Consider the following 21,965-nt stretch of genomic DNA (forward strand, 5'->3'; position numbering starts at 1 on the left):
TACAAACCGTCATGTGATTATCTAAATAAAGTGGATTCATCTTCTGGGGATCATAAATGTCCTTATCAAATAGTGGAACACTCCATCAATTTATTAGAGGGAACAATGGTAAGGAGATCACCAAAGAAGTTACAGTTCATTCTAAAGGTAGCGTGGAAATCTACACCAAAGATCATAGCGGTTAATAACACATCCTACTTAACATGTCAAGACTGCGACGATGATAATGTAGATAGTTAACGATGTGCATGGCCAAGCTTACTTTTGTACCAAATGTATTACAATTAAATTATTGAGATTTTGTTGCGCTCTCTCTCTCTCTCTCTCTCTCTCTCTCTCTCTCTCTCTCTCTCTCTCTCTCTCTCTCTCTCTCTCTCTCTCTCTCTCTCTCTCTCTCTTCTGAAAGCTCTACCACATAGCTCCAAAGCAGGGCCTGCCAAATCAAATAAATAATTGATATGCAGAAAACTTGGCCTCAGAAGTTGTAATCCCCCCTTTTTTTCTTTCACACTGTCTAGCATCATCTCAGACAGTGTAAATTCAAGTGACTAGCCTTCTTTCTCTGTTGTCACAGTGTCATAGGGGGAAATATGGGAGGGAATACCCTTTTCCCCCTTGTTCCATCAGCCGAGACTAATGGATCTGCCATGAGGGCCTTGACGCTAAACTGCAAACATTTTATCCTTTGGGTTGGTATACCGCCCAAACCACAACGCCAGCCGGCGAAGCCATTCACCCAAGTATCTTTGCACTTTTTTTCTGCCAAGATTTAGAAGCATTTTATCACAATTGGTTCAAAGTTATTTAAGAGATTGGCTAACCTCTCTCTGGAATTGACTCAACACCTCATGTACAGTACAACCTCCGATGTGTTTCCAGATAATACTTATCTTAATTTAGAAACATCGTAGTAGTAATGTTTTTCTAGATGACTAAATTGTGATGGCGTACATGGAAAAATTGAAGACATCTACATTTGCGGCATTTCTTGTCAGAGGGTAAAATGCTGTTTGTCTGAATATCACTGTCTGGAATTTTGAAAACATTTCCCCACTGCACCTTTCCCAGGAGACCTGGTAAGGCTGGCAGTCTAAGCCATGCTTTTCCAAAGGTTATTCCTTATTGCTTAGCTTGGCCTGGCAAGAGATTGTTCCTTGTGCAAATCAGTTTCGTAAGAGAAAGCCTTAGGCTAAAAATGAATGATCTGAACCTCACATTGCATTTGGTCATTTGCACTACAAGCTGAGGTTCACTTAGGGTATGTCTTAGCTTTAGGCTGTAAAATAATTACAGAATTTCTTTGCCATAGTGGCTGGAAAATGTCCCGAAAATCTCTGTATCAAAGTAAGATCAGTTTTTCTACCAATGTACGACTGATGCCATGTAAAGTCCTTCCCACTAAGAAATAGACACATTTGTAGCACAAATATAATTTAGATGTTTGAATATGGCCCTAGACATGATAATGAAACCTAGACTTTCTTTATTGTTATTCAAAATTGAACTTTACAGTGCAGATAAGAACAGCATTTTGTTGCATTAGCTCTTAGTGCAGGACAAAAAACAGCAAGTATTTACATAAGCTAAGTAGTATTTACGAAATAAGCTGCAGATATAAAAACAAAAGCTATTTGTGAAATTACTAGACAGAGAAATATATTGCACGTTTTTTTTGCTGTAAAAACAAACCCCATACAAGAACCTAAACAAAAAATAAATATATTCAGTACAATAGCCAATAGCTAAAAAGACTAATAATTCTACAAATGTGTAATGTACATAATAAAAAAATCTCAGATGCTCTTTTTTTAAGCAGCATGAATGGTATCGTATTTGGAATATTAAATGGGCTGTTAAGGACCATAAAAAACAATGTACTAAAGTGTTTAATGATGCAGTAGTCCCTCTAACAGCCTCGTCTAGGGGGAGCTTTAAAAGGTTCTGCATGAAAGCTAGGTTGACATACCATTCGCCTTAGGCTGTCAAAGGTATCTTATGTCTTTAATCAAGGTGTACTAAGGGCTAGCTTATAGGATGTTCTGCATCAGAGAAGGTTTTGGTTTGGACAGAGTTCACATGGGAGGCTTGAGGAAAGCATTAGCATCGCCTCCAGGCCATTAAAGAGACAGCCAGCATCAATCAGGGTGTTACGTTTGAGCCAAGGGATGGTATAGTATCATTCTCACAACACACTAGCTTAGCTGGTTAGCTATAGCCTCACTTTCACAGCCTATAGTTTACTAAAGACAATCTGTGGGATAGCAGAGGCTCAGAGGAGACTGACCAGGTTAAATGTAGCATGTTTCAGTGAGCATTGCCAAGTACACAGATCTGACGGCTACTAACAGATTACAGACTTTAGCTTAAGGTAACAAATACACCATATGGAGCATGAATGTACAGTGTAAGCTTGAACTCACTGAGCGTGATGTTTAGTCATCACTCTGGTTTCTGGTTTCTGAAAGCCCCTATAGCCTGATATCCCCTTTCACTTGGAACAATTCTGGCTCAGTAACAAGACCCCCACATTTTTAGAAAACTTCATCCAGGCAACATGATCTTCAAACCAGGATATAATACTTCAGTCTTACTGTGCCAATAAAGACCAGAACCTTGAAATTGGTTATGACTTCCTAGGAGGGAACAGCACAGAATGGATTAGGTGGCACCCCATAATACCTATTTTTAACTTTCAGAAACACTTTGAAGTGTTGTGAAAGGGTATTCCACCCAAAAATGTAATCTTTTGACTATGAAATAGCCGTCCCTATAAAGTTTGGGAGGGAGCTTGTGTAAGTTTGGGAATTTGTTCATTATAGTGAATGTTATTTAAAGTGGAATTCAACTGGAAAAAAGTCTTCACAACGGTTTTATATTATTCAAACTTATTGAGAAGTGGGTGGATGCACAGTTTGTGAAGTACGATGTCCAGTCTGAAATCCACGATCACATCAGACACTTCAAATGCAGGATAAAAAGAAAGAGGATCTATTTGGCCTGGTGGTAGAGGGGTTGGTAGATGAATTAAACACAGGGAGAAGTTGATCCTTAAATGGGTGTTTGAGCACAAAGTGATGTTTATCTGAGATTAATCCTTTTTTTTTTTAGTATTCCAAAACAAATCCAAACAGTTTCCCTAAACACACTCTACAAAATGAAGTACTGTTTGACAGTGTTAAACCATAAGCGTTTGTAATTATTTACTTGGGATGAGAACTGCAAAGGCCAAGTGTACTTCAAAGCCTTTCCGTTTTGAAAAACTCACTCTGCATACTACTTAGATTGTGTAACCTATTTAATATATAAGAAAAATGCTTTAACTAACGCAGTCGGTTTGTTGACTGTGTACTTTGCGGTTAGATATGGGATATTTTAAAACTGCATAGTTGATGGTAAAGAGTTGGTAAAAATGTTGATGCAAAGGTGTGAATTATGTTTAGTTGTGAGTTGGAAAAATATTTCTCTCACATTCTATCATCTTCATTATATCCATTGGATGGATTAGAACAGAGTGTTTTAAGTGGTAAGGATGACGGTGAATAGCTGAAGAAAATGTTTTAGATGTTTTAACAGTAATAAAGTTGTTGTTGTTGTTGTTGTGATGCTCAATGTTGTGACTGTTAATGGCAACAACAATTGCTTGCTGCTATTCCATGTGTGGTTCTTCAAATATTCTCCACTGTTTGCAGAAAGATTAACTGGCAATTCGGTACATCACCCTGGAAAGAAGCTGTTCGTTCCAGCGCTCTGTTCTCTTCAGGGGATCTGTCTCTAATTAGAAAAACTGAGAGGAGGACAAAAAAATGACAGCCACCTTGAGGGCCTCCTGGATGCTCTCAAGGTGGCTTTCCTTTTCCTCTCTCTCTCACCTCTGTCTCTTTTTTTTATGGCTCATTCTATTTCGTATCCAGCATCACTTTCTCATCTCATTCTTCCAAACCTCTACGACAGCCCTTTGCATGTGACGCTCAATGAAAATCTTGCTCTCGCTGCTGTTAATGTACAACTCAGTTCACCCTGACCTCGGCTTTCCCTCTGCGGGAGAAAAACAGGCAATTATTGCCTGCCAAGACATGGTGTATCTAGAAACTCCAATTAGTTCTCAGTGCTGTATGAAATGCCAATTACAGTCTCTCTGCTGCCTTACATATTCATGTTTGTTTGCGTGTGTGTGTGTGGGTGGGTGTGTGTGTGCTTGTAGCTGTGTACCGTAATTTCCAGACTATTGAGCGCACCTGGATATAAGCCGCACCGGCTAGAAATAAGTAAATAAATGTATTTGTATATATATAGGCCGCACTTGTCGATAAGCCGCGGGGGTCCACATTGTAACATGAGATCACTTTGTCACTCACTTCCTCAATCTCTTTTTTTGTTGTCACTGTCAGACTTTCACCTTGAGGCAAATTTGCGCTTGTGCTGTCCTCTTCATTGCACAGCAGTCCACCCCTTCAAAACCCCTTGGTGATAGTGGATATTTTGACACTGCTCCATGCTGTCAGGATTCACTGGCAGACTTGAGCAAAAGTTGCTCTTCGCATGTGGCCAGTTTTGGTAAATTATTTGTCGCTGCAAGTCATCCAAGTCTCCCCCTCAGCTCGGAGTGGCACTTTAAATGCACATAATGCATGTAATTTCATTGGTCCGATGTGACACGGTCAAATGTTTTGGCGGCATTAAGTTCGTTAGCCAAAAGTAAATCCATAGATTAGCCACATCATTTTTTAATCGTCAGTGTGAAAAAAGTAGCGGCTTATAGTATGGAAATTACGATATATGCATGTGTATTAATGTGGGCTACAGCAGGTGTAGCTGTCTTAATATATGTCATTAGTTGCTTAGAGTCTCATGAGTCCTCTCGACCAGTTTAGTCTGTTTAGTTACACACATTAGCAAGAATGTTAATTCAAGCTAAAAATCAGAACAGATTTGAAAAATCAGGTTGCTTCATGCTGAAATGGACTGCTATTCTACCTCTTATTTTCTCTTACATAAATTTAATGTCTTAGCCTATTGGGTCAAAGGGACTAGCAGAAAACTCTACTTGATGTGATGGAGTAGCAGATGTTAGCAACTGGACACTGAAGTTTTGCAAAAATATTACTGTAGTTACACTTATCTATCTATCTATCTATCTATCTATCTATCTATCTATCTATCTATCTATCTATCTATCTATCTATCTATCTTTTCAGTTTCAAGTTCTACAAGTCTGGAAATATACCTTTAACTCTTTTTTGCAGTGAAATCTGGGTAAATGTTGTTTTTTTTCTTTTTATTTGGAATTCACTTATTTCTTAATTATCTATTCTCTCTCATTCGTTGTCATTGTCCCATTTAGAAAGTCACAGAAACACCGTAATTTTCAAACACGTTTAAAATGATCAGGGTGACCCTGATGAGTCTTTAAATGTAGAATCAGTCGAAATCTTTGTTGTAGCTTGTAAACACAATATTCAAACTGAGCCCCTCCTCCTGGACGAGTCGTCCAAGAAGCACACACTCACTGCACGACTTAACGTGTATACGTGCACAGCGGGTGCCTAACCTGCAAGCGACACGTCAGCACTAGCTAGCCTGCCTGTGGTTGGCACCTGTCTGTCCAACAGAGAGCAGACAAACTCCATGAAAAAGGTTGACCTTTGTTTTGGAATGAGCTTTTTCTTGCCATTTCACCTCTCTGTGATTATATTTCGTCACCTTTACCACTATGTCCACATCTGTCATATTTACTGATTTCATTCACGTCTAATCGCTAAACTCACCCGCGTGCTGTCATTGACTGGGGAAAACACACCAGCACTGTCTGAGTCCACCATATAATACAAACGCAGTCAGAGGAAAGACATAGACACCACCACACAAGTATGGAGGCCCATGATGATTTAGCAGTCTTGATGGTAGCCAACAAAGTGCCCGAGTTTTTCCTGGTCTTCTTTGTTCTGAGTTTTTTTGCTCGATTGAAACAAGTAGTTGAGTTCCGCCCAGCAACCTTCTGGCCAATTAGAAGACCTGACACCTAACAGGAAATGAGCACTCGTGTTGTCATCTTATCAAAAACACCGGGCAGTACAACTCAGCTCTAAGTAGTGAAGACTCACAAAGCTCATTGCATTGACTCACTCAAAGACAGACACGTGCATGCTCAAACGCATGCACAGACACAGTGGACCAAACCCACCAATAACAAGACATGATGATATCAACCTGTGAAAACAACAGTAGCGTCCTACTGTAGGCACAGATGTCTCTGCACAGTGTGCACTTCATTGACTGAACATCTTTTATTTGTCCTGTTCTGCACTCGATCATTTTCACAGCTGCTGCTGACTGACCCGCCCACCCCTTGACGAGCTCGGCTCTTGTTTTTCCACTGCAGGTCATGTAAATGAGCACGTGTAGTTACTGGTCATGTATCAGAGAATGCTGTAAGTGACCTGAGGTAGATGAAGTAGGTCTTTGATCACAACTGCAAAGCCTGTCCAGGGTGTGCTTTGTTTTTTATTAGAGGTCCAACTGAACTTCATCATCTTATATGAGAATACAACAAACGAACATTAATTTGTCAACCATATTTTTGAAGATACTGTAGGAGAGCCCTTCTGCAAAGTTCTACATGCATCGAAGTGGTGATATGTACATGCTTGTTTTTCTGCACAAGAAAAAGAAAGGCCTTTTGTTTTTTGTCCCTGACACCTGATTCTGACATTCTCCAGATTGACAATAGTCTGCAGATTGAAAAACATACAGCAATTCTCCTTTTTTAAGCATGGAGGGAAACATCACGTGTGTAGTTGCTGTAGTGAGTTATTGTAGTTATTCCTCCTAATCCTGCCCTGTTTCTGGTCTCAATCACATCTCGCAGGTTCATAATTATAAGTCAGTGGACTATCATATGTATAGGAATACATATTGTGTTCCTCTTTATTCACAGGAGTGACACTCGGATCCATGTTTATCAGTGTTAAACGAGCAAACGTGCTAAAACGTCTCCAAGAGACCCTGTGGTTTATTAATTTATGAATCTCTTTCAAAATAGTGTTTTAAGTCATTTCCCTGATGATTAGTGCACTGTTGTCTTTAACCTGCAATATGCTTTTTGAAGACAATATCAAGGGAATTTAAGTAGAGAGACTGATAGAGACTCGATTTAGGGGTATTCTTTTTTGAGTGTAAGCACAATCCTTTTTGTTAAAACTCAATGTAAAACTAAAATTGAAGTAACATGTTACCACAAACATCTTCCTGCGAACTGTTTCGGTGACATCGCTCCACATGATTTCTTATTTACAACAGCATGCATGCAGTCACATAGTGTCTTATAGTTTGCACTGTTTTTAAACCTCAGTCCAAGATGACAGGATTTGATCTCCTCTTTTAGTGGGGTTCATCTAAATAACCTCCGAATCTGCATTTGGTCATCATATGACACACTAAGCTAACTGCTTCTGTCAGCCACTCCTTTTGTTAGTGAAAACATTCCCCCTCACAGTAATCTGGCCCACCACGCCCTCACTGAGCTCTACTGGTCGGTGTCTGCATCATTCCATGTTTATTCTGAGCCAAGTTATGCTTTTGGTTTAATTGACTATGAGTAATATTTCTCCATCTGGCTGCCAATCTTGGGCCCAGATCTCCTCCTACGTGACAGATTTTCTGTGAAAACCGACTGCGCGTTTCTCATACATGAGGGTCAGCCCACTTCGCTCAGGGACCAGGTTTGCAATAGTGCCAACCGCCTATTACATACAGATACTGTAAGAGACTGATTTTCTAACTTTTTAGTTCAATCTCTTTTAACTATACCCACATCTGCATCTCTATTTTTTTTACCTTTTGTCTCCAGTCCTGCTTGCAGTCTGTTTGTATTTCAGGGGGTTGCAGCTCTGTTTCTGGTCCTCATTTATTTGATTTTACTGGGCCCACTTTCTGCAGAACTGGATTTATAGGAGAACTGGGCCATGTCAAAACCTTGCCTTGGACTACCATGTGTGCACATGATGGATTCTGAAGCTTGGCGTGTGAGGAAGATAGAGAAGTTTTTCAACTCTTTCTGGCCTTTGTGGGAATGCTTACTGTGCATATCTGAAGAAGACAAAGCCTGTTGGTGATGGCCAAGTATTGTTGGTCATCTCTCTCTCTCTCTCTCTCTCTCTCTCTCTCTCTCTCTCCCCCCCCCCCCCCCCCATTAAAACAGTATGAACAAGGACAAACTTGCCTGTGTAAACTCATATCTTGCTACAATTACACATTTGCCTTATACTTTGTGATGTCGAATTGTCGAGTTTTCCATCTCAGATTGTTGTAAAATATGACACAGTAAATATATGAGCTATATGTAACAGGTGCTTTAGAGCTTTCGAGGTACTTTAACAGATTGTGTTACATTTGGATAGAGAGCCAAGTAAGCAAGCTGTTTCCAGCGTTTTTCTTCGGTTTCTGTTATGAACAGCTAACTGTTGCTGGCTCTAGCCAGTTTAATAAATGCCAAGACGTGACTCTTAGCAAAGAGTCATATATTTATTTTTACCACGGCTGTTCATATATAAACTCAGACAGCAACAATAGCAGGTAAACATTCAGTTACAGTCTCTCATTGTGATGATACGTGTGCTGTCTTTTTCTGAATGGAGGTACAACTTGAAGAACTGAACACATTTTATTTATTTATTTTGTGTTCTAAAACAATTCCTTGTTTTAACTCTTCACAGCTGTAGGAAATGAGTTTCACCAGCAAAAACAGATGAAACAACATTCCTGATTAAGATGTAGTCACGCTGAAGTCGGCTGTGATTATTCCCAAGTTGTTGGATCTTTAAAGATCAAGAATTCTCCTTTTTGCGATCGCTTCCTTCTTATCTTACTATGGGTAAGATGAGATAATCACTAATGGTAGTGAGATGAGATAGCTTGCACCTGAGAAGCTTGCACTTGCCACTGTTGATGGCAAACAGTCACTGCAGACCTCTTGTCATCCAAAGAGTTTATTTTCTATCTTAAGGCAGGTGGGCCCTAAAGAGAAAGAGCTCCTGCTCATTTCTCTGTGCAGAACTACATCACTCCTCTGGACAGGTGGCTCCAATTCTTCTTCAGCTCTTTGAGTAGTCACAATGAATCAGCCCATGAAAGCCCTAATGTGTTTCATGGAGAGCAAGCTGTTCTTACTTTTAAACTCTGGCACAAAAGAAAATGACTAAAACCTTCAGGTATCTCCACATAAACTTCTCGCCTTTGACGCGTTCAAAATGCGGCTTGAGCCGTTCCCTTCTGAACATAAAACAATGAAATCATCTTTTAACAACATGGTGTCAGCTGCATGGAAAACATATCTGGAAGCTGTTGTCAGCCATTTAAATATTGGAACAATTTCTGATCCAGCAAGTAGTGACCCGGCAAAGTGTTTTCTACCGTTTAGTATATAAATTACATTATTTCATGGCTTTGTTCTTTTGAGTGTTATCGTTCAACATAGCAAAGTGAAAATGCATAAGCTCCTAATTATCAAAAAAAGCTTTTTTCAGATCTCTTCAATTCAATATTTTGTTATCTAAAATAATTTGTCTCATTCATTTTGCACCTAAATGTAATTTCTTACTAAGACTCTAACTTCCCTTTGATGTAATGCTTTTTAAAATGTGTTATAATTTATTCTTTAATTTTTTCATTAAATTAAGCTTTTGAATTCTTCAGGTTTCATTATATTTAAGTGTGCACCACTGACAAAAAAGATACAGTAAATGTGAACACTTCAGAAACCTTCATGAAACCATTATCAGCTATTATTTGGCCACAACTGACTCCTCTTACCTTCACCCAGCAGACCAGACCCACACAGGAACGTTCCCTACATGCCCAAGTCTGACAGCCCCTCCTGAGTTTACAAGTCCCAGCACTGTATCCATGCTGTTCATTTATAACACTGGGCTCCATAAACCAGGAGTTATGTTGTAAGATTTAATTAGCATAATATAACTGTCGCGCTGTCAAATGCAATTTCATATGAAACTGCTACCCACACCGTCTTAGGCCGTACAGGCTCCTAAATTGATCCTGATGGGTCCAACATGAACTGTGCTGACCCCTGTGGATGCCAAACTGCACCGTGCCGTCTCTACAGGAGTCAGAATGCATGCAGACTGTCGGCAGGTACAGAGCATCCACAGATGGTGAGGGTGACTAAGAGGAAGTTCAGCTGCACTGCAGAAACTGTGTTTAACCCCCCACTTGTCTGTGGCCCCTCAGGTTGAATTAATTCCTGTATTGACTGTGAGATATGAAGTGCTGTGGGATATTCAGGAGAACTCTGTGTGTGTGTGTGTGTGTGTGTGTGTGTGTGTGTGTGTGTGTGTGTGTGTGTGTGTGTGTGCGTGTGCGTGTGCGTGTGTGTGTGTTGGAAGACAGTTTTTTATACTGCACATAAGCTGTCAGTGTCCGGGTGGCTCGGGCCTCATTCTGCTTATATGGCTGAGGAGAGATGAGGCCACATGCAGTGGACTGTGCAGGCTCTGCTCTGCTTTTTTTTTATTGAACTATTATTAGGAGAAGATGGTATTTAAGCTTGTACTACTAGAAACACCAAATGCATCTTAACTGCTTTCAGCCTACCTGTGGACTAAATCAGAGGTTATTTAATGTTCAGATCACTCAAATAAAGTTTTATTTCACAAAATAGCATTAAGAGTTCTATGATTTTCTGACCTTTGCCGTAGTAATTTGACTACAAATAAAGGAATATACATTTTAACTAATTGTCACCCTGGTGTCTTCTTTAAAAGGTCATCTCATGGTCTTCTTCCGGGGATTAGTTCCTCAGCTGATGCAGTTTTCTTAAGTGATGGTTTTGCTAAATGACAAAGACACCTTTGTTTGGAAGACCACAAAAAGAAACGGCTCAGGAAAACCAAGTGTCAGTTTACTGTAAATGAAGACACATTTAGCTAGTATTTTATGATATATCTTTGCGCTTATCAAAACAAAAAAATCATTCTCTGTCGCAGTTAAATCTCAGTTTCTTTGTGAAGTGCTCCATACGGTACTCCTTACACAGTTGCTGCTTTTTACTGTACAAACACATCTCACACAACACTTTTCACCATTGCTGTGACTTTCCGAATGATACAGTTCTATGTAACAGGCATATTTTCCACATCATTCATAGTACGTGTTAATGTGATTGGTGTCTTGCTGGGTAGTAAAAAAGGGCGTGATTGGCTGATTCATCCAGGCTTCTGCAACCACATTATAGACCAAGCCATGCTGTATGGTGAGCAGCAATGATCTAATTGTTGGACTGATTTAGAATAATAATTAAAAAATGTGGTTCTGTCCACCAGCACCCATCTGTCTAAATCTGTCACTTCTACTGCACTTACACGTTCATTCACACTTACAAAGGAACACTTGAGTTTAGTGTCGGCCCTTCAGACCAGCCATTTTACTGTAGATCATTGAGATTCAGGAGTGTATATAGCATGCGTCAGCTTCTATTAGGGCCAAAATCAAGAAATATGATCCCAGATTTATATTTCTTCCACACAAGACAAGACTGAAAAAGAAAAAAATTTAACCGTTTCACTCAGTTGGCCGTCACCCCAGTTTCTTTTCATCCTATGGTTTCTTGTTGCCAGACATTGAAGTGACTAGAATAATTAAGTCATGTTGTCCAATTTAAAGACAATTTTCATCTTCAGCCTGTCAAGACCAATGATTTGCAATAGAGGACATATGCCGTTCATTAAATTGCTTTTGAAGTGAATGATGTGCCTCCCGCTTTTTCTAACTTTTGGTTGCCTCTCACAGGGATGAGTTTTTGTGGTCACGTGAAGTCAGCTCTCTGGATGAAGTCTCAATGTAGTCGGCATTTAACCACAAACAGTCAGTTGTACTCAATGCATTAATCTCTCTTGCTTAAGAAGTAAGTCAACGTTGACTGCAGTACAGTGGTGTGATCGTGATATTTAATCCATTTCTGAATGGAAACCTCTACTTTGTGAAACTCCTCAAAGACATAAGATTAGACAGCCGATGTCAGACATACTCAAAGGACGTAGTCTGTGGAAATGTAGACTTTCAAGCAACAGTTCTTTGGCTGTATAGCAATGATCTATCAATGTTGTAAAGAGTTCCAGTAAAATATGCATTTAGCATCTGTAATGGCAATGACTCAACATGCCTTGACTCTGCTTGGAGAAGTATTCTTCTACAAGGTTCCGAGGTAGCTAAGATGGTAGCATGGCTGCAGGAATGACAATATTGGTTGGTCAGTTGATGAACCAGCCTTTCTTTTGTGCACCAGTCTGGTACAACTTCTCAAAGGATGAATCTGTAAAATATCAGTTTCTCCCTCACTTTTTATCTCGCACCACCAGCACATCAAACGTCTCACTTGTTCAGTGAAAGATCTACTACTACTTTTACTCTATCTACTTTTAATTTGATGCAAACATTTTCGCAGACTTTTGATGTTTTGAGGAAATGTTGTCCCATAATGAATTACAAGAAACTCGCCCAGACCCCCTTCAGGTTGGAAGTTTGACTATTGCCAATTTCGTATTTTGGGAGCCTGAATTGAGCCTATGAAGGTTTTGTTAAGTTTATTTTTCAGTCGTAGTTCACGTCCTGAAAGTAACTTGACAATTAAAGGCAGTGATTCCCCACAACATAGCTGCTTATCGTCAAATGTTCTGTAAGTGGAACCATAACCTACACAATGAGCATCATGATGTGTTGGAGAACAAAAAAAAAACTATCAAAAGAAGACACCATAAGGACAATGTTCACCAAGGTAACAAATAAACTGAATTTGCCTGGGTTCTTTATGCGCCTAGTTGTGTCAAGAATTCAACTCTGCATGGACTAACAGTCAAACCAGAGTGTTTTCCACCTCCTTGTTGTAGTCCATGTATGAGCCCAGAATGAATGACTCAAAACCAGCAAGATGTTAGAATGTGATCCTGTATCTACAGTAAACTGATATTCCTATCAAAGCACTGTGCCAATGAATAACCTCACAAAGCTGGAAAGTTGTATTTACTCTGCACAAATTGTCAAATAGCTTTGGGAGAAGTAAGGAAACAAAGCACCAGTGAAACGCATTTCAAAATAAGTTCTGATGAAAAAAAAGCAGCAACTTCTTAAGCCATCCACCAGTCTCAACAACTTCATCTTCATTTGTCCAATAAGAACTTTTTCAACCAGTTCACTTCAGCCTCCTAAACATTGCTATCTAGTATCACTCTATCTCTTTCAACGTCTGGTTTAGTAATGGTGAGAGCTTTGCAAGTAGGTGAAACTTTCATCTGCAATGAGTCCGCCTCGGATCTCTTTTTAATGCTGATACACAAAAAGCCCATCATGATGAATGTACAGTTTAGTCCTCCATACACAGGCTGAAACTGCTATGTTTAATGTCGTTTCATCCTCAGTCACATGTTGCAACACTGTAGAGATGAGCGACAGAGACATGTCATTCCCATGTAAATCACCACATGGGGTAATGATGGCAGCTGCCATACTTCATAATTTGGTGATTGTTAGCAGTGCATATTTTAATTTCTGTCTCTTTCTCTTTTATTTTCAGGCTGGTGGTTTGTCAGCACAGCAGAGGAGCAGGGCTGGGTGCCAGCCACATACCTGGACTCCCAGAATGTAACCAGAGACGACTTAGATCTGGGCACCTCGAGGACCGGAGAAGGTTAGCTCAGACATTATTATATTCATAAAACACAAATACATAAATGTCTCTCTGGGTGAGAAACCCCATTTTTTTTTCTTAAAACTTGTTATGTGAGTGGTTTTTCTGTGCTCTCAACTCAATTTAAAAAAAAAAGCATCACAGTAGTCAGCTGTAAACACACAAGCACATACACACAGTCACAAACTTCCAGTCACACATTAGGAACCTTAAAGACCACAGTTGCAGCTCCATGGTGAAATGGTACCAGACCACAGCCAAAGGGTTTGCAATATTTTGGCACCACAGAAAAATTCCTTTCAACTCCCTCGGGAGGCTGCAACTCTTGCAGGAGGCTCGTTCTATTGTGACCCTTTCCTCCCTAATGTTTAGTCTAACTGCAGGGATGTAGCATTTCATCACTGTGCCATAAGCCCCTTTTCTGCTTTCTGACCAAGGGAATCCAATAGAGATAAATAAAGTGCTAACACACAAGTATGCTCACACGCATGCTTCGAAATACATGCCAGACGCACGTGCATGGTTTATCTGCAGCAGTGTGTGGAAATGAAACAGGAATGGTGCAATGGTTTATCATGCTTCAGAGTGCCACTGGATTATCTAACAAACATGGTCTGTCTCTCATTAAGATGTGCAAGCCTCCTCGCTCCACTGAACTGTGCACATTCTGCAAGACGCACACACAGACACACAGACACATAAACACACTGCTAGAATGATGACAGCTCCTGCACAGCTGCCACAGTCACTGTTATTTGCTGTTCTCATTCGTTTCAGGGATTTTTTTTTTCTCCCACTAAATAGATCTTGTCAGTGCCCGCAACCGTGAATTCTCGTACAGTCTGTATCCTGGAGGTGAAATAACAGCCTAATGGATGTGTAGTGTTTATTGCTTGGGGATTGTAGTTGGATATTGTTTTAATGAGTGTCTCATTTGTTTTTTCGTGTTATCAGTAAACGAACTTTGATTAAATTCGGTGTGCTATAGAGTGTTCAATTTGGATTAATTCAAGCATTTAAAGGATAATTTGGCCACATTACAATTTACATCTTCTCGGCTCATTGCACTGCAGTTTGTGGTCAAATGAGAAAACATAAAATGCAAATAGTCCACACAGGAGTAAACGTACTGACCCATGACAACGGTTGGCATGTGACCACAGGTTATGTGACTATAAACATTATTAAAAGCTCAAACTAGGGGGGGGTTCTGGTAGCCTAGCGGTTAGCCCATGCTCAGAGGCTCAAGTCCCCCCCCTTCCGCCCCACCCAATAGCCTGCTCTAAACAGGGCTGAAACGGAGGGGTTTATAGACTCAGAGTGGATATTGAGCAAGAAGACATAGACCTCTGACACTTTTTTAAACTTGTTGAAAAGAAGTATAATATGTAAGCTTTAAGTAAAATAAGTAACATTAAGACAAGTATTATAAGCCCATGGGAAAAAAAACTCAGTGTCTGAATGAATTAAAACAGTCATGGGCTGCATCCATTACCCGGCAGAGGTTGGCTCACTAAAGAGAGTAGACAGAGGGGATGAAATGGAATGCAAAGCTACATTAGCTGCTTCTTTCATAAAACCTTTGACTGAACTGTTTGTGGCCTCGTTGTATTGTGGGTAATAAAGCTACCAAGTTTTTACAAGACTGTGTGGTGGAAAAAAAACAAACAATACAACATCTTTGTTCCCGGTGCATCAATTTGAGGGCTAACGAGAGGATGTCTTTATGTGGATGTTTCCCTGCAGAGCACGTCAACAGACCCCTCTTTACACCAGTGCACGAGGGAGAGAGTGAGTGGAGATCCACCAAAGAAAGTGCACCTGTAATGTTTCTTTTATTACTCGAAGGATGACTTTTCACATCTACACCACAAGACGTGACTTAGTGAGCACAGTTGGCTTGTTTTTGATAGGAATCACTATCAGTAGTCTTGTGGTGTCTTCCTTCATCGTTAACCACCTAATAGTCAATTTCTTTGGAAAGGGCCTGAGCTACACACAAGCACATGCACACACGCGCACACACATGCACACAACCGTACCCGTCCTCTATCAGTGGCCCATTCTCCCATTAAGTCCGGTGTCTTTGTGTTTGCACACATCGTCACTTCTTATTTCTGATCTCCCTCTTCCCTGCTTCCTGTCGTCTCATTATCTCTGCGTGGTCTGTAACCTAATTCCACTGACAGCTCTGCTTGCTGGAGAGGAACCGACAAGCGCAGCCCGGCCCCCACTGAAATTACCTCGAAATAACATTTCCCTCTGTGCCTTCCCTTAGCTGATATTTCAATTAGGAGGTCAACAAGGGTAGGGTGGCGCTCACTGGAATGGATGGATGGAAGGCAGAGAGGAATCAAAAGGAAGAGGAAATGACAAGGAGCAGCCAGCACACAAAGAGAGGAGGGCAGATGCCGAGCAGGAGGAAAGATGGGGAGACAAGAGGGTGAAGAGTCACCAAAAAAAAAAGGAAAAAAAAAGAATTAGATTAGCACTGTACAGAGATAGGCAGAAGACATCGGCTTGTCTTCCCTAACATTAATGGTTTTGTTCTTCATGTGGCCTTGGAGATGGCACTTCGACAGGAAAGAGACTTCTTATCTTAGGACTGCTTCTTTATCATGCTGGCTTGGAACTACTGAGGAGAGATGAAGGCTAAAGGTTCAAACTGTGCAAGTTTCACTTCAGATTCTGGATCCAGACCTCATCATTTGCTCGTACATATCAATCAGATCTGTGCTTCTGATCCTTTCCTATTTGAGCCGTTGATACTTACTCTTCAGTGAAGGGTAAAGTAACATAATGGTTCAGATAAGACACAGTCACTCAGAGTCTATTCTTGTATCTGTGTCTCAGGGGCTTTACCTCTGCTCCTCTGCTGTAGTAGACAAGCACTAGGTCTTTTTACTAAATCTGGAGAAGTGGACTTAAAAAAAGGTTTTGACTTTCTTAGCTTCATCAGCAACAGAGTCATACCAATTTTTCACAAGCCACAAGCTCCCACTCTCTGGAACAATCTCCCTGCGGACATCAGACTTTCATGTTCCATTGATGTGTTCAAAGCGAAGCTGAAGACCCACCTTTTCACTGATGTTTATGGCTGATGTTTTTAATGATGTGTTATGTATGTTTGTTGTGTTTCTAAGCTGTGTATAGCACGTTGACTAAAAGCGCTCTATAAATAAAATGATTATTATTTCCCCTTAAAGGACAGCAAGTACATTGTCCGTCACTGTTGTTTTTGCTTGAATCACATCATTGTTTTAGAGGCTCTTTGAACATACTTTTCGCTCACTGGTTTATCAGGTTGTACAGTACACATGCACAAATGATGATCATGGTGGTTATCCACCATCCATACTAGAAGCATATCATCCTGCTTTCAAATATATTCTACATATGCTTTTTTGATTTCTGCTTTTTCCCTCCACAAACTTCAGGAATGAGAAGTTTTAACACTTGTCTGTGTATATAGAACAATTACAGGATGTAAAACACAATATAATAACAACAAATCGAACTTTGCATTGAACAAATCTGTGTCTGAAGTACTTAGGAACCCTGTTACCCTTACATCACACAATAGTAACACCTCTTCACATGTGACACATCTGTAAATGGTGTTTATTGGCAGTTGTCCTATATTTCGGTGCTTCTAACAGCAGCTTTAGTTTTGCTTTTGTTGACTTGGCTAACTGATGCTGCTTAGACTAACCCAACATTTTTTTTTTGTTTGTCTGTTTTTCTTTATGGCTGCTTCTCACCACCAGTTACTAAGAGACGCAAGGCACATCTGAAGAGGCTGGACCGCCGCTGGACTCTGGGGGGGATAGTGAACCGTCAGCACAGCAGAGGTGACCTCAGTAACAAAAAGCACACAGAACACACTGCAAGAAGTAAACGCCCATGTCACACATGGATGAGCCTTCAAGTGCATATGTCAAACGTTCTCAAACAAGCGTATTCTGTTGTGCAACATTATGACCAGGCTGGTTAGCGCTTTTGCCCTTACAGCGAGGAGGTTCCTAGTTTGAATCCCTGTTAGACAGAGACTCTCTATGTGGAGCTTACATGTTCTCCCTCTGCATAATTGGGTTCTTTCCGGTTACTCCGGCTTCCCCACACAGTCCAAAGATATGTTCAACTTGTTAGGTTGATCAGTGACTCTGTCTCGAGGTGTGGATGTGAGTGCGGCTGGTTTTCTATCTCTATGTCAGCCCTGAGATTGAGTGGCGAACAGTCCAGGTTTCGCCGCCTCTCCTGCCTGACCACTGGGTGGGACCCGAAATTGGAAAAGTGACATAGATGGATGGATTTGTAATTATTTTTTTTTACAATTTCAGAGTCAGCAATTAAAAAAGCTCCCACAAAAAAAATGCTCTTAAAAATCCAGATGTGTTAGCCTACAATGCAGTTAATATGAGTTCACATATGTCTTTTATTACGGCTAATGAAGACTGAGTTGCAGAAGCTCAGACAAAGCTAGCGAGTTTATCTTTCAGGAGATCAATGTACTATCATGTAGACTTGTTAGACGCTAATGGTTTTACAGCTTATATGTTTAAGTGCTTTCTTTATATTAAACACTTAAACGGCACAATCATTTAAAGAGAAAATGATTTACAATGTTCCTCTACTGTACTTGTCATTTTTTGTCAACAAAATAATATTTAACTGGCAAGTTGATAATACAGTAGCTCACAAATGGATACTTCAGTTATTTCTCCTGCTGATAAAGTGATGTGACGTAGCTATTGAGTAAAACTTTGAGTGGAGATTTTTCATTTTCACATGCTAGCGATTGCTGTTTTAGTCGATGGAATATGCAAAATTATAAAAGCACCAAAATTTAAGTTAGAATAAGATGACAAAAAAAGGGTTTGAATCTGATTCATGAGCTCGGACAGTACAATGAAAATACTGCTGAGCCCCTCTTTTGGCCCCCTCTTCTTTACTTTCACATACTTTGTGGTCCACACGGTAAACAACCTCATTTAAATCCTCACCAGTCAGCCAACAACAACTGGCCGGGAGAATCTGCCGGGAGCAGATTGTTGGGTGGCCATGAGTCAGCTCTGACAGTAAAATCTGAACTCTCACTCCATCAAACTCGGAATGCTCTTCTACTCACACTGAGCAAACAAATAATCGGGCTGCCTTTAAATGCGCTTGGTTAATTAAGGCTATTTGGCTTTCACAGCACAGACCTAACAACCTTGACAATCACCAAGCCATGTGAACATAAATGATTGTATAACTGCTTCATCAAAGCAAGCTTCCCTTGGTTTGAAATGCTGTTAATGACGACTTGGTTGATGTGTTCAAAAAGAGGCAAATGTGAAAATGTTATTGCCAGCTTTTAACATTTGCATTTCTAAATTTAACTGCAGTTTGGTTATGTCAATATTGCTTTGATGCTGAAATGGAGACATGAGTCTATGTCTGAAACATTTCATGTCTCTTAGGAAATGAATCAGCTCGAACGGTCAAAACTTTTTCCACACTGTAAGTTGGGTACCTTTCTTCTCTCCGGATTAGTCAGGGCTTCTAAAGGACACTCTAAAGGACCTGCTTGTGGAAGCTGTCCCTGGACCAGAGAAACCTCAGTGAAACCCTTTTTCTTGTCATCATAACACAGTCTGGCTGGAATGGATTGTGTTACCATCCTTTACTTAGCTAGCAGGTAAAGGGGCATTTATCAGAGGAGGTTGAAAAAATAGGGAAATTAGGAGCAAAGGCATGTGCTGCTTCTCCTGCAGAGAGCCAATCGTAACTCCTACTGTACAGTAGACAAATGGAAGGGCCCCTAATCCTTGTAAAAACATACATATTAATATACAAGACGTATTCTTCTATCACAGCCTCAGGCAGTTGATGCAGTGTAAGTTACACACTTTGCCACATACCTACATATTTAAAGTATTCGGTTTTGTGGGAAATAAGTGTGGTAGCTGTACAGAGACAGGAGACAGCTTATACGGAAATGAAAGCAGGTAGTATAATCTTGAAAGAAATTTAAAAGAATGGCTTTTAGCAGTACATCATCAATCAAAGAGTGGAATCAAAGTCAGGGGAACAGTGTTCGGCAGGGCTGCATGAACATTACCTAACGAGATACGTCTCACAGAACATTGAGGCTTGGCCCGGGTGAGCCGGTGGAAAGTGTGAAAGTGGGGCAGCAGCCCAGTCTGCAGAATGGTTTTAATCACTCAGACCTCAACATCTATAGAGTGCGGATGAGTCACCAGGCTCGCTGTCGCCACTGAAGAATGAGGCCACGAAGCACTTTTGCTCACGTTTCTGGAATTCAAGCACTTCATCTTTGACTTGAGTGTAGTGAGAAGAGCATTTCAGGTCTTATCTTTTCCACTGAGTTTCAACTTGTATTTCTGTTTTGTTCAGTGTGATTACAGCTCAAATGTTTGGAGCCTGATTGGATACATTCAAAGAGGTCACTCGACTGAGAGTATGCAATGTCTGCAATATTACGTTTTGATTTAAGAAAAGAAGACTCATTTTCTTCATGTTAAATGTGCAGTCAGACCTAACCTTTTATTTTCATACTGTGATGCAGTTGAGTTGAGGGCGTGTGTTGCATAACATACTGAAAACGTGAAATATCATCGTGGACATGCGGTTTGAGTGAGGCAAATCTGATGAAAAAAAACGAATGCCAACAGTTCCAGATAGCATTGTACATCTTCAAGAGTAACTGAGGGGACAGCAGATTCACCTTTTATTCTTCTGATGTGGAACATTTAAAGGCAAGTTTTATTTTACTCAAGACAACTTGGCTGCAGATGTGTTTAGTAATGTTTGATGTTGATAAAATAGAATTAAGTCTTTGGGATGGCTCCTGTTTTATCACATGAAACTGGCCAACATCAAGATGAATGATATTCTTTATAGAGTTGTGTGATTATGTGACTGAATGAGTGTATTTTCCTGCATATACATCCACTAAATGTCAGTGTAGACGAGCAGTCCGTTCAGGTGTTAACAGCGTATTGGAGTAACCTGCTGTGTTTGCAGTTGTGTTGATTTTAGATTAGATGGATCATTGCTGAAATCCTCACAGTCCACCAAAAAAAACTTTTCTATTTCCATGGTGCCAACTTTGAACAATCTTTTGTCAAATTCACAGTTTTCTGTTGTGTTTTTCTGCACTTCCAGTTTCAGCATATTTTTGCTGATGGGCACATGCTGTCAGAGGCAGATTCACTTTCTTCTATTCTTTTAATAAGTAAGGTCCTTTACCTGCTTTTTGTAAACATAACGATGAGCATGGTCTTGTTACCTGCTCTTTTGTTAATGTTAACAGACAAACAGTAAGGTCCTTTACCTGTTTGTCTTGAGATAACGCCTGTTATGAATTGACGCTATATAAATAAAGATTGATTGATTGATTGATTGACTCTACATTAAATACGTCACCTGGAGGTTCACTAATGTTAAACTCTTGTTTTAGGGTGTTGCTCATTAAAGACAGCTTATTAAAGGAAAGTGACAACCTGTGGGGTGACTGTGATTCAGTTGGCTGACAGCAAAGTGATGAAGCAACGCAAAGGTCAAAACGACTGACACAAAGAGGACAGAGAGCTTTCACATGGCAAGAGTTACTCGCTGCATTGCAGACATGTTAAAGGCTTGACCAGTAGCCCTTTTCCCAACCTCTGAAATAGTCCCACCATGAAACCTGCAGCTGCTGCTGCCTTCAGTCCCTTTCTAGTGTGGATTTTCCAGGTTTTTCAATCATTACCACTCTTCACTTTGTGACTGTATTACCTTCTGTCGGCGTGCTGTCCAATTACTGTACTGCTGTCTGCCTTTCTGTGCCTGAACTCCGTTCAACTGTGCTTCAGTCAGATCTGCCGCACCAGATGGCCGACGGTAGTGCTGCTGGGAAAAATGCGACTGCCAGAAAGTAAAGACAACCATAAGAAAGTGTAGTAAAACTGGCCAACTCCGTGTTTTTTATCTTGAAAGTTTTAGCATAGTCAAGAAAAAAGAAAAAGCAGCTATTATTGGAAAAAAAAACTTCCTCTTCTCCTGTTCTTATCCTCACCCACCTTCTTGTCATCCCCATTTCCCACTCTCTGCTTTGTGAGTGGAGGCACCACTGTCCGTGCCTGATAATGCATTGCCAGACTAGCGATAAGAAATGGGTGAGTGAGGTTTTACAGCACTGCAAGGACACATGAGATACAGTTTGATTTAGTAGAGCTGGAAAAGGACAAAAACAAAGACTGATTCAGTACGATTTATGTTCTCCCAC

General features: G+C 40.4%; 2 protein-coding genes across 7 annotated transcripts in view; one reads left to right on the forward strand and one right to left on the reverse strand.

Moving 5' to 3' along the window:
• Positions 1-15,377, reverse strand: part of LOC306820094 (ras and Rab interactor 2-like) — a 272,812-nt gene extending 257,435 nt beyond the window's left edge. For both annotated transcript variants that reach the window (XM_079337766.1, XM_079337768.1), the window contains exon 1: positions 15,371-15,377. The gene's annotated coding sequence lies outside the window, so the exon portion shown is untranslated. The remainder of the gene's footprint in view (positions 1-15,370) is intronic.
• Positions 1-21,965, forward strand: part of sh3pxd2aa (SH3 and PX domains 2Aa) — a 111,018-nt gene that overhangs the window by 77,863 nt on the left and 11,190 nt on the right. For 3 of the 5 annotated variants that reach the window (XM_079337760.1, XM_079337761.1, XM_079337763.1), the window contains 2 exons: positions 13,580-13,693; positions 17,461-17,544. In XM_079337760.1, coding sequence (XP_079193886.1) covers positions 13,580-13,693; positions 17,461-17,544 — 198 coding nt within the window. The remainder of the gene's footprint in view (positions 1-13,579; positions 13,694-17,460; positions 17,545-21,965) is intronic. The other 2 variants (XM_079337762.1, XM_079337764.1) reach the window with 1 other exon arrangement.

The sequence above is a fragment of the Symphodus melops genome (genome assembly GCF_947650265.1).
Source record: "Symphodus melops genome assembly, chromosome: 2".
Lineage (NCBI taxonomy): Eukaryota > Metazoa > Chordata > Actinopteri > Labriformes > Labridae > Symphodus > Symphodus melops.